The sequence below is a fragment of the Ranitomeya imitator genome, chromosome 5, assembly GCF_032444005.1.
Source record: "Ranitomeya imitator isolate aRanImi1 chromosome 5, aRanImi1.pri, whole genome shotgun sequence".
In the NCBI taxonomy this organism is placed as follows: domain Eukaryota; kingdom Metazoa; phylum Chordata; class Amphibia; order Anura; family Dendrobatidae; genus Ranitomeya; species Ranitomeya imitator.
This window is the reverse complement of record NC_091286.1, coordinates 120519189-120533037: the sequence shown is the minus strand read 5'-3', so window position 1 is coordinate 120533037 and position 13849 is coordinate 120519189. Positions and strand designations below refer to the sequence as shown.

General features: G+C 41.8%; 1 protein-coding gene across 2 annotated transcripts in view; it reads left to right on the top strand.

Annotated features, from left to right (window-relative positions):
• The window catches only part of LTBP1 (latent transforming growth factor beta binding protein 1), a 536829-nt gene extending 528918 nt beyond the window's left edge, over positions 1 to 7911 (top strand). For both annotated transcript variants that reach the window (XM_069769110.1, XM_069769111.1), the window contains 2 exons: positions 3797 to 3949; positions 6650 to 7911. In XM_069769110.1, coding sequence (XP_069625211.1) covers positions 3797 to 3949; positions 6650 to 6822 — 326 coding nt within the window. In that variant the 3' untranslated portion in view covers positions 6823 to 7911. The remainder of the gene's footprint in view (positions 1 to 3796; positions 3950 to 6649) is intronic.
• Positions 7912 to 13849: the final 5938 nt, after the last annotated feature.

Genomic DNA, 13849 nt, shown 5'->3' with positions numbered 1-13849 from the left:
TTCTAGCAGTTAATTTGCTGAGGTAATCTGGAGAAATTTCACCCCATGCATTCAGAAGCCCCGCCCACAAATTGGTTTGGCTTGATGGGCACTTTGTGCGTACCATGCGGTCAAGCAGCTTCCACCACAGCTCAATGGGGTTGAGATCTGGTGACTGCGCTGGCCACTCCATTACAGATAGAATACCAGCTGCCTGCTTCTTCCCTAAATAGTTCTTGCATAATTTGGAGGTGTGCTTTGGGGTATTTGTCTTGTTGTAGGATGAAATTGGCTCCAATCAAGCGTTGTCCACATGGTATGGCATTGCAAAATGGAGAGATAGCCTTCCTTATTCAAAATCCCTTTTACTTTGTACAAATCTCCCACTTTACCAGCACCAAAGCAACCCCAGACCATCACATTACCTCCACCATGCTTGACAGATGGTGTCAGGCACTCTTCCAGAATCTTTTTAAGTGTTCTGCATCTCACAAATGTTAGATTCGTCTGTCCAAAACACTTTTTTCCAATCTTCCTCTGTCCAATGTCTGTGTTCTTTTGCCCATATCAATCTTTTCCTTCCAGTCTCAGATATGGCGTTTTCTTTGCCACTCTGCCCTGAAGGCCAGCATCCCGGAGTCGCCTCTTCACTGTAGACGTTGACACTGGCGTTTTGCGTGTACTATTTAATGAAGCTGCCAGTTGAGGACCTATGAGGTGTCGATTTCTCAAACTACAGACTATAATGTACTTGTATTGTTGCTCAGTTGTGCAGCGGGGCCCCCCACTTCTCTTTCTAATCTGGTTAGAGCCTGTTTATGCTCTCCTCTGAAGGGAGTAGTACACACCGTTGTAGGAAATCTTCAGTTTCTTTGCAATTTCTAGCATGGATTAGCCTTCATTTCTAAGAACAAGAATAGACTGTCGATTTTCACATGAAACTTCTTTTTTCTGGCTATTTTGAGAGTTTAATGGAACCAACAAATGTAATGCTCCAGATTCTCAACTAGCTCAAAGGAAGGTCAGGTTTATAGGTTCTCTAATCAGCCAAACTGTTTTCAGCGGTGCTAACATACTTGCACAAGGGTTTTCAGGGGTATTCTAACCATCCAATAGCCTTCTTACACAGTTAGAAAACACAACGTACCATAAGAACACTGGAGTGATGGCTGTTGGAAATGGGCCTCTATACACCTATGAAGATATTGCATTACAAACCAGACGTTTGCAACTAGAATAGTCATTTACCACATTAACAATGTATAGAGTGCATTTCTGAATCATTTAATATTAGCTTCATTGGAAAAATTGTACTTTTCTTTCAAAAATAAGGACCCTAAACTTTTGAACGGTAGTGCATGTTATATTAATATTGTACATATAAGGTGTATAAGTCTCTGTGTATTGCTGATTATTACATGTTCTCATATACCTCTACTTTCCTGATATATGGAAATGTAATAATGCTGATTACTCTTTTGTTCCCTTCCCAATCGTTCCTTTTTGTGGGTTTATGTTTTTTTCAAATATGTTTTTGTAAATATAACCGATTCTGCGCTAAAGGGATGCAGAGAAGATTAGAAAATAGGCTACTCTGTTGATACAAGCACAATCCCTATCAGACTCATGTACTGGGCACTATAGTCCAGGGATATGGTGAGGCTGTGGGGAATAAATAGGTGTGCGTACTATATAGCCTTGCAGGACACAAATTGTAAAATACCCCGTGCCGTCAAGGAAGTAAGGGTGGGCACAAAACTGCAATCACAATAGATGCCACAACGGGCCGAGACTCACTAAGATGGGAAGGCAGCGTGGATAAACGGGACGAGGTCCGACTTGTCACGGTGGAAGGACAGCGTTGTGTACCGAAGTGGAGTCTGTCCTAATGCTGCGGTGAGAGATCCGGCGTGCAGGAGAGCAGGCGGGCGAGAGTAATCAACCGCAGCACAGCGGCACACAGGAAAGCTGCGTAGAGCCAGGGAAAGCCCCGGCCGGTGGCGTCACTGGATACGAGCAAGAGAGCAAGTTGCTGGCACGAGGCACAGCGTGTGACGTCACACCTGCTACAGGGCGGCACAGAGACCAGAAGAGTGACTGTGGTGAGTCTCGGCCCGTTGTGGCACCTATTGTGATTGCAGTTTTGTGCCCACCCTTACTTCCTTGACGGCACGGGGTATTTTACAATTTGTGTCCTGCAAGGCTATATAGTACGCACATCTATTTATTCCCCACAGCCTCACCATATCCCTGGACTATAGTGCCCAGTACATGGGTCTGATGGGGATTGTGCTTGTATCAACAAAGTAGCCTATTTTCTAATCTTCTCTGCATCGCTTTAGCGCGGAATCAGTTATATTTACATTTATTGGTCCTTTTGTTTTGACAGTGGTGGCACCTACCTGTCCTGTTTCCTGCCGCTTAGGGAGTGATTTGCCCTTTGCGAGTTAGCGCGTGTGTTCATTATACTCAAATATGTTTTTGTTCTTGTGTATAATTGGTTGTTTGTAATAAAGGTTTGATATTTTGTCATGTACTTTTATTACTTAGCTTGGTGGTAGTTATCTGATAATATATCATGTTATAGAGCAGGGGGAGCTGAAGCCATGTACAGAAACATCATCAAAACTTTGATAGTTAGCAATGATCAATCCATGTTTTTTTCATTGAAATTTGACATTTACTTTTAATGTTGTAAAAAGTTATGTTAGAATTGGAGAATATAAAAAAATTCTACATGAAGACTCCCAAACTCATAGTCTTCAGTACTAGAGCTATGACCATGTGCTGTGTGGAGTTTTGCTGCCCTCTACTGGCATTGAAATGTCCTATACAATACATAAAAAGAACTTGCCCACCGCTTCCATAGATGACAGTCACATAATTTAAGTATTAATCTTTCATTTGTACAGTTTCTATCTTTTATACCCATCTGTCATTAAAAAAAAAACACATTAAAAACATCTCAGAATTTCCGGTGTGAGCATCGCGTACACACAATAGATTTTACGTACACATTCGAAAACTGTAATAAATAATTATGAATATAAATGATCCATATCTACAGCCCAGAATTCCGATGTAAAGATGTCAGCTGCATTCATTGTAAACTGTAAAAATCATGATAATTACAGGAATTACGAATTGAGATACTGATTTGACTTTTATCCTAAGTCATGTTGCACGACTCGTTAAAGGGTTGACTGTGACTTGTAGGATCGCTGCTTCCAACAGGTGGCGCTATAGAGTTCAAGTCCTCTTTTTCTCTGAAGAGGCAATTTGCGTATGATAATTACAGGAAAATTTATCGTATAAGTTTCTTCAGCTTCACAAAAATCATGGAGTCTTTCAATTTATTTTCTCGGACGGGGCAAAAAAAAAAGTGCCGTACATTTACGGACTGTCCTGGAATGTTAGAAAGGTTGAATTTGATGGACCTAGGTCTTTTTTGTAACTATGTCTGGACGGCCGGCACCTATAGGGAGGGCACTAACATTGTTTAGCTGTGTATGCCATTGTCGGGGCCATGGTTTGTGGAGAACTGGGTGACAATACCATTCCTCTGTAACAACTGGTATTCACGGTTATCGTTTTTTTAAATCCATGAATAAATCCTGAATAAAATAGTAAACATTGATAAACGAGGACATCCTGTAATAGGAAAACCAGGAGCATCTATATCTATACTTATATGACATCTTGGGTCATGGTGGCCTGCTGTGTCCTCTGTCTATATAAGGAGAAGATGACCGGTGGCTAAACGTCTCGAACACTCGATGTCATCCTCTTGAATTGTAATTGTTGTCTGCCCTTGTAGGTGAAGACAATGACAAGTACGAGGAGCTGCAGGCTGAAGAGTGTGGCATCCTCAATGGATGTGAAAATGGTAGATGCGTGCGGGTGCAGGAAGGATACACTTGTGACTGCTTCGATGGCTACCACCTGGACATTATGAAGATGACTTGTGTTGGTAAGAATAACATCTATTTTTGCCAAGCTGATACATAATCCTGTTTTTCATCCCATATGATAGATATCCTCCTAGTACTAACTGCATCCTTGTATTTTATTCCCCCTATTAAAGGGAATCTGTCAACCGGTCGAGAGCAGCATGATGTAGAGATCCTGATTCCTGTGACGCATCAAGTATTGAGCTGCTTGCCGCAGTTTTTATAAAATTCCTGTTTTCTCTTCGGCAGATCTAGCAGTGCTCTAAATACTGAGCCCAGTATAACCCCACCCGCATCACTGATTCACGCCTTTCTATGCACACTGTGCATAGGCAGAAAGCTGTATTGGTGGAAGGCGGTGTTATACGGAGCTCATGAATATGGAGGATTACATAGCAGAAGATTTAGTCGTCCTTTAGTGATAATCTCCTGCAGATAAAACAGTAATTTTGCTAAAACTACAACAAGCAGCCCAGTAAGTGACACATCGCTGGAATCGGGATCTGTGTATCTGTGTTATGCTGCACGTAGGTCCTTTTGACTCATAAGAGAAGATTAATTGTATGACGGACCTGTAATAGTTGGGGGTCCTTTTGGAAATTTTGCATTGGTGCCCGAGAGCTTAAAGTTACACCACTATAAGAGTCCGTACAAAAATTAAGTCTCTGTGGGTCCTTGATAGGCGCCATATTCTCCCTTGGCTGCTTTGCACTGTAATACTATTGCCATACAGCATGTGGTGAAATATGGCACCATTTTACTTATGAATTTGTGATGAAAAACCTCTGTATAAAATCACCCACCCAGCCAAAAATGACGCTGTACCCCTTTACAGCCATGTACAATACATTACATGATTTAATGAAAACTATTAACAATGTTTTTAAGAAATCAAGTTTGAAGGTTTTTCTGATTCATGAAAAAATATTTACATGTTAATAAATAGTTTTAACTTAGGGCAGAAAGTTGTGGATGTGCAGTGACATATGCTGTCGGACGGATTTAGCTCATCTTGCTATAAGTTAAGAGACATATTCTTACTTATGGCACCTCCTATTTGGCTTACTTTAGATCTTTGCACCAAAAACTCACACACACCAATAATACATTTGACACACGTTTTGACTCTATCTGAAAAAAACAAGAGTCATGCGTTCATTATTTATATGTAAAACTATAATAAACGTGCCCGAAAAAATATTATTATTGGTGGTAAGTACACCAGAAAACGAGCTCAATGACTTCAGTAAATGCAGGTTATTGGACTATACATAACTTAATTTTATATATATATATATATATCTATATATACACATATACTTTTAAAGGGATTTATCACCAGGTTTTTGTCCCTAGTCTGGGAGCAACATAATATAGTGACAGAGAACAGTGATGTGTCATTTACTGGGCTGCCTGCTGTAGTTTTTATAAAATAGCAGTTTTATCAGCAGCAGATTATCACTGGATGACTAGTAAATCTGCTGCCATGTAGTCCTCTATATGCATGAGCTCTGTATAACCCCGCCCCCACCACTGATTGGCAGCTTTCTGCTTATGCACAGTGTACACAGAAAGGAGCCAATCAGTGGTGGGGGCGGGGTTATTCAGAGCTCAGCATTCTGAGAGCTGGTGGATCTTCAGCAGATAAAACAGTGATTTTATTAAAACTATAGCAAGCTGCCCAATAAGGGAGCCAGCACAGGAATCAGTGTCTCTGCATCTAAAGGAGACCTGGTTGAATAAAGAAATTACTTGTTTAGCAAAAACAAGTAAATTATTTCTGCTTATGTGGCAGTTTGAAGCTTTGAAATAGTTTACTATAAGATAATACCAATGAACAAGATTTATGAAACCTAAGAAAAAGGTTATAACTAATGTGAACTTATATTGAGCATATAAAATACTAGATATATATATATAAATTGTTTAAATGATAATCAAAGCAAGAATCTTGTACATGTATGGTGCTGTATATCCTCAGGATTTGCCCGTATGTATTGGACATATGGGCTTTGCTAGTGGGACCTGCATCTATCACAATAACAGAGCCCTGACATGTGCTGCTATCATTTTAATGGGAATCCCGACCACCTATCCACTGACAATAAGGCAAGTCAGGTCCCTAAATTCAAATCCCATTGATGAGACCCACATCTACTGTGTGCTTACTATATACCTCATGGGAATATCCCTTTAAGGCCTCTTTCACACGTGCGTACAAAACCGCTACCGGAAAAATCAATACTGGTGTCATCAATGGTTTGGATCAGTGTGTCCATCAATGCTTTTCCGGTATGGCTAAATCTAGAGAAATGACAAAGCTTTTGCTATACTTTGCAATGTTAGACACGTACATCACATACGGATGTACGTGTCTAACGAAGAAGCGAAACGTGCGTTGGGGCGGCGGGGGCGCCACACACAAGGATATATTCCATGTAAGTGCTGCTCATTACTATCATATTACACCATTGATTCTGACAGGGCGTTATGCCCCTACACTATGTAGTTGATGTGCTTGTGACTTGGATTGGTATTAACTCTTTACATGCAGGCAATGCTTTGGAACAAATTGGTGTACACAATAGTAGTGGCTGTCCCTGCTTTTTAGCAGTTACCTTGGATATTTTTTTGCTTGATTCTTTTATAAACTATTTAATAAAATCTATGATATAATGGCACTTTACACTGTCTTTCTCTTTTTTGGTTGTCCCTTATAGATGTCAATGAGTGCAATGAGCTAAACAGCAGGATGTCTCTCTGCAAAAATGCCAAATGCATTAACACGGAGGGCTCGTACCGGTGCGTGTGTCTGCCGGGCTACCGACCATCAGATAAACCCAACTACTGCACAGCAATAAACGCCGAGAGGGACGACAGCGAACTGGAGTAGAACCCGGAGCACAGCCACGTTGTCAGCCCATATACTCTGCACTGTGTAAGGATGAAGCTGTGTACGTCACTTGAGATGAAGGTGGAACCCGGCGCAATGGTTTGATATGGAAGCAGCATTATGCGGAAGTGGAATGCGATGTCTCACTTACTGTGCATCAACTCTACAGACCAAATGGACACATTTTCTCTAATGGAAGAAACCACCCAAGTATATATAGTCTGATTTTGCATAAATTTGTTGGTAAATAGACAAAGCGATGATGATATTTTAAGCTGTTTATTATTATAAGAATTATTTTGTACTATTGCTTTATTAACTTGGCATTTTATTAGAGGTGGGAGCATTTTATAACACTTATGACGATGCAGCGCGTTGGAGACTGTACCATTTCAGTACTGTTAAGAACTTTTTTTTTTGGAGTTTTTCTATGTTACCTTGGTGCAGAAACCCTGCGGGACGATTTTCTACGGACTCTTTCACAACGATCTGCTATCCCTTGTCTGGAAATATTTTTATAAACTTCCGCCTGTCCTGTGGAGCAGGCATCTTTTTGTTTTTTATTCTTTACTTTTTTTTACGTCTTGGCTGGAAAATCATATTGATTTTTTTTTTACTCTGCCTTTGTCTTTAACTGCACTTAACTTCTTAGAACGTTTTCTTGCCAAGTTTCAAAGCTGCTGGAGAAACATTGCATCCCGTAATGTACATTAAATTAGATACATACGTTTCCCTGTCCAAAATTTAATTTGTAAATTGAATATGAAAAAAAACAGACATCTTGTTTGAGTTTCTTAGCATATTAAAGCTGTATAATAAACCTCAACAATAAAAACACTTTATTTTTATTTTTGTAGGAAATTCATATACACACCGATTTATGTCCGGAAAAATTAGACATTGCAAATGTTCTCAGAAAAGCTGGGCTGTCAATGGGGTCCACTGACAATGTCAATTTATGCTTACTTGCAATTTACCTTATACTGTATATTTATTTTTTTTTTTAAATTGCCAGATGAATCAGCCCTGAACAATGCAATAATATGCAATAAGATTAAAAATAAAAGAATAATATAATTTGGGGTTAAAGGCGTGCACCATTATTGCTTCAATGTACTCATGGTGGGCTTTATGTGTGCAAATATATATATTTATTAACATTTATATGGGAAAAAGTATTAGGACGCACCTCCTAATCTTTGAATTCAGGCTTTTAATTCAGTTCTATTGTGACATTCTAAAGAGTTTAATGAATTTTAGTGTGATACTGTAATAGGATGCCACCATCACAAGTTCTCCCCTCCAAAATATTCTATGATCAAGAGTGATTGGTATTATTGGAAAATCAAAGCATGCCGTGATGCAGGGCCGGCGTCAGCACCCGGCGCACCTGGGCAAATGCCGGGGCCCTGGGGAGAGAGGGGGGCCCACTCACGCTGTCATAGATACAGCTGGGAGAGCAGAGCAGAAGATAACATGCTCTCTCCACCCACAAAGTCACTGCTGGGCCTGGCTGCATTCTCTTAACCCCTATGTGCCAGCTCTGACACAAGCATCTTCTCACTCAGTCAGTGCAGCCAGGCAGGCACACATAGGGGTTAAGAGAAGGCAGCCAGTGTGACATTGTTTGTGGGCGGAGAGAGCACGTTCTCTGCTCTGATCTCCGCCCCTGGCTGGCTGCCATGCTGCTGAAGTTATGAGGCAGATTCAGGAGGAGCTCCTAGTCCTACCAGTGCCTGAGTGAGTGGCGCTGCTATATACTACGTGGGCTGCGCTGCTATATACTACGTGGGCTGCGCTGCTATATACTACGTGTGCTGCGCTGCTATATACTACGTGGGCTCCGCTGCTATATACTACGTGGGCTGCGCTGCTATATACTACGTGGGCTGCTATATACTACGTGGGCTGCGCTGCTATATACTACGTGGGCTGTGCTATATACTACATGGGCTGCTATATGCTACGTGGGCTGCTATATACTACATGGGCAGTGTTATATACTACATGGCTGTGTTTATATGCGATCATGAATCGGGGTATGTGTTAAAGGGGGGGCCCACTGAGACTCTTTCGCCCGGGGCCCTCAAAAACCTGGAGCCGGCCCTGCCGTGATGCATGCTTAGCATGTCAATTTCCGCAAGGAAAAAAAAGATACTTCTTGGATATCGGTCGGACGCCTCTCACTCAGCCAAACCAGATCTCCACTTTGCACTGACGAGGGGCAGTACCCTGAAACAGTGTCTGCAAATTGAGATTCTGGTTTGGCTATTATCCTAAGTCATGTGACAAGGCTCGTTAAAGGGTCGACATTGACTGTTAGGATTGCTACTTCCAATAGGTGGCACTAGAGTTTTAGTTCTCTTCCTCTCTGAAGAGACAATTTACATATATTAAAGCATAAAATCTTTAAGTTTGATCCTTGAATGCACTAAAGATTCCATAGCTTTCCAGAAAGTGGGTTACCTTTTGATTGTGTGACAGCAACATATTTCAGGAACTCATCATCCCATGTGTTTGATGAGTGGTAGCAGCGTGTTAAGTAACGGGGTTGTGTGGATTGTCTCGGGGCGTGCTCACTTTATAGCCTAAAACAGAGTTTGAGTACTGGATTGAGTGAGAGGAGATAAATTAACCCTTGCAGGCGCACCCTGCGTCACGTGCTGAGAAGTGTGTATGTGATAACTTGGTGGCAAGCAGTGTTATAGAGTTCAATTCTATTAAAGCATTAGTACACAGTTTAGGCAATTATTCCCTGTATGAAAGGACTGGTATCCTTGAGAGAAGTGCACCAGTTCTACAAGTTTCAACTCAGTGCTCACTTAGACATACTTGCAAACAGTTTTCCCCTCCCATGTTTTTCTTTTCTATCTTATTTGGCAATAGGCTGTCTATGGCAGTTGTATACTAGAAGCAGAGTAAGGATTTGTAAGCAGAGAGGCATAGAGACAGCAGGCAAATCCAAGAATCTACAAAATGGTGCCTTGATGGAGCAGAACTCCAAGCAGAGTACTGTGGCACCTGGACAAAGAGAAAGCCCAACTCAGAAGAGTCAAGCAATGGACCTTGTCCCAGAAATAACTTCTGGGGGTACCAATAATACCAGTTCTGAGGCGAGCATGGACTTTTCTTTGAAAATGGCCTTACAACAGCTGGGAGAATCTGATGCCTGTATGCGCCTGCAGTTTATTCTAGAGTACCAACAGGCTGCAGAACACCAAGCCGAGAAAGATTTCCATCTTAAGATGGCCCAACTACCAAGGGGTAAAAGTTTTCAGCTACCCCACCATCAGGACCTAAATCCAAGGAGACCACGCTTGGAAAACTTCCCTGTCATGGAGAAAGATAGAGACTTTACTAGTTTTCTCCGGGGGTTTGAAAAAAACCTGCAGGCGATACCATCTGCCCCGTGATCAGTGAGCACAGTATTTAACTCCAGGGCTGAAAGGCAAAGTCTTGGAACTTTCACCAGAGCTAGGTAGGGACTATCAAGCTACAAAAAAAGGCCTTGGTCAGGAAATACAACCTGACCTCAGAGGTATATCGAAGAAAGTTCCAGACTCTTCAACAGGGATCGACTGACAGCTATGCGGATGTTGTGAGCACCTTGAAGACCACATTATTTCAACGGATCTGAGGACTTTCTGTTACCAGCTTTGAGGAACTAGAGGATCTTATGATCAAGGATTAATTCCTTCACATATGTCCCATGGATATATAACAATTTTTGTGTGATTGAAAGCCAAAGCTGCTGATCAAGCTGCAAAGATTGCTGACTTATAAGGGGCCAAAAGGATGCTAGAAGCTCAGAAAACATTGGGTTTCAGCTAGAAGGGAGGTAAGCCAGTTGAGGACTTCTCTCCTCCGCCAGCCAATCCCCAGAGCATTCTACATCTACTGTCTCCGGTTCACCTTGGATCAGACATTCTTTTGTTGATACACATTGTTGCTTTACATGTAACTAAGTGGGACATGTTAGTTCTGCTTGCCCTGATGGGAAGATAGGCCCCAGTATGACCACCAAGACGCCTGGGGTTACGCCTTCTGTCTTATTTTTGGCTGGCACTGAAGTGAGGAATAATGAGAACTGTCAATCTGTCACTGTGGGCAATAATGTTACCGATGGCCTCAGAGATACCTGAGCAGAAGTAACCCTGGTGCGTCTAGAAATGGTAACCCCTGCGGATATAATTTCAAGAAGAACAATGTCAGTAACCGGAGTTGAGGGAGGTCAACCCTGCCGTGCCCATGGCCTGTGTGTATCTGGACTGGGGAGCAAGACAAGGATTGAGGGAAGTGGATGTATCGCACACTATCCCTACCAATGTGTTGCTAGGCACTGACCTGGGCAGGATGCCACTATATCCCTTCCTTGTAAGTGAATGCCACAGAAACGGTGGAAACCATTGACCCACCCGAGAGGCTGTGTAATGCTCGGAAATGTACCGATGTGGAGGGAGAATGTAGAATGGATGTCCAAATGGATAATACAATGTGTCTGCATAGAGGAGATGTGCAGGACCATACTTATGTATCAGCTATGACTCAAGTCAGGCTGCTGTTCAGACTCAAACCTAGACTCAGGAGATTCCACATCTGGCCAGGGTTTGGCATTCCTACTTGGCAGTGACGTGCAGACTGATAGTCCGAATTTCCAGAAAGTCCTTCTGAAATGTCTTCCAGATCAAACCTCTGCTGAGTCTGACAAGGAAATAATATACTTGAACCAGAGAAAGCTGCATAAAGAGATCCTCCCCATGACACAACAGATGATTTGGACAGTGAGAAGCATCTGTTTGTTCTCTATCCGCTCATCTATACCACTACCAATAATTGATGAGCCTTTCCAAAGAGTGACTGTGGATATCATAGGGCAACTTACAATACCTAGCAACCCAGGCAAATGCTCTATTATACCAGTTGACTGTGCTACGCACTATGCAGAAACTGTGGCGTGTCTCCCATGCATGCCGATAAAATTGTCGATGCAATACAGACTATATTTTCTCATGTTGGGTTCCCTAGTAAGATATTACTTGATCAGGGGACCCAATTCACGTCCAATCTGATGGAAAGTATACAAGAAAATACAAGTGCAGCATCTTGTAGCCAGTACTTATCATCCTCAGACCAACTGGTTATGTGAGCATTTCATTGGAACCATAAAGCAAATGCTCAAGATGCTGGTGGAGACTGAAGGGAAAGACTGGGACTGTTACCTTCCTCATATTTTGTTTGCATACCGAGTGGCACCAAAGGCATCAATGGGATTCTCCCCCTTTGAACACGTTTATGGGAGAAAACTCAATAGGCCTCCTGATCTAATTAAGGGCTGTTAGAAGCATGACCCCGAAACTCCAGGATTCTTTGTGGTAGAATATGTACTGAAACTCCGGGAGCAAAGGCAAAATTGAGCAACCTGGCACATGAGAATGTGACCGAGGATCAAATCAACCAGAAGGTTTGGTTTGGCCGTAATGCCAGACTGAGAGTCTATGAAATGGGGCAGAAGGTTTGGGTGTTAGTTCCTATGTTGCAGGACAAGTTAAGGGCTGCATAGGAGGGACCGTACAGTATATCTAAGTGTTTAAATGAAGTTAACTATGGTGTCACCCTGGGTGGACTTACAAAACGTCAAAAAAATTGTCATATCAATATGCTGAAAGCTCATCATAACAGGGAGACCTGTGTCTTACCTATCTGCAGTATGCCTTAGAAGGGGGAAGGTTACCTGTTTCGGGATATGGTGGCTAGGACCCAGTGTATGGAGTCCCTGGGGTCAGCCAAAGAGATTCATAGAAGTCTTCACAGGGAAGCCTGGGAGGACTCATTTAGCAAATCACCATGTAGACATTAGTACTCCTCCCCATGTGAGGCAATCTGCATACCATATATGAGCACAGGTGAAAGCAAATTTTGAGGGACAGATGGAGGAGATGCCTCGGCCTCAATTTGGTTCTTGTCCCAAAGAAGGACTGTACCACCCGAATTTGTATAGACTACAGAAAATAAAAATTAGTAATTCACAATATGGGTTGCCCACAATTAAGGGGTTGCCCAATATGACCGCGCTGCACATCTTTCTAGAATATACTACTCTGGCAAAAATTAAGAGACCACTGCAAAATTTTCAGTTTATCTAATTTTTCTCTTTATAGGTATATTTTTTTAGTAAAATGTAAATTGTTCTTTTATTCTATAAACTACTGACAACATGTCTTCGAATTTCCAAGCACTAAATTTTGTATTTATTTTCAGAAAATGAGAAATGTTCAAAATAACAAAAAATGCATTGCTTGCAGACCTCATATAATGCAATGAAAACAAGTTCGTAACTATTTAGAAACAACAATACTAATGTTTTAACTCAGAAAGAGTTCAGAAATCAAAATTTTGTAGAATAACCAAGATTTTTTATCACAGTTTTCATGCGTCTTGGCATGCTTTCCACCAGTCTTTCACACTTCTTTTGGGTGACCTTATGCCACTCCTGGTACAAAAATTTAAGCAGTTATTCTTTGTTTGATGACTTGTGACTATCAATCTTCCTCCTGTTTATATTCCAGAGGTTTTCAATGGAGTTCAGGTCTGAAGATTGGGCTTGCCATTACAGGGATTTGATGTGGTGGTCCCTCATCCACACATTGACCTTGCTGTGTGACATGGCGCATTGTCCTGCTGGAAAAAACAGTCCTCAGAGTTGGGAAACATTGCCTGAGCAGAAGGAATCAACTGTTTTTCCAGGTTAACCTTGTATGCGGCTTGATTCATACGTCCTTCACAAAGATTAACCTGCCCAATTCCAGCCTTGCTGAAGCATACCCAGATCATCACCGATCCTCCACCAAATTTCACAGTGGGTGCAAGACATTGTGGCTTGGACGCCTCTCCAGGTCTCTGTCTAACCATTAGACAACCAGGTGTTGGGCAAAGCTGAAAATTAAACTCATTAGAGATTACCTTATATCAGTCCTCTATGGTCCAATCCTTATGGACTTTGGCAAACTTCAGCCTGGCTCTCCTTTGC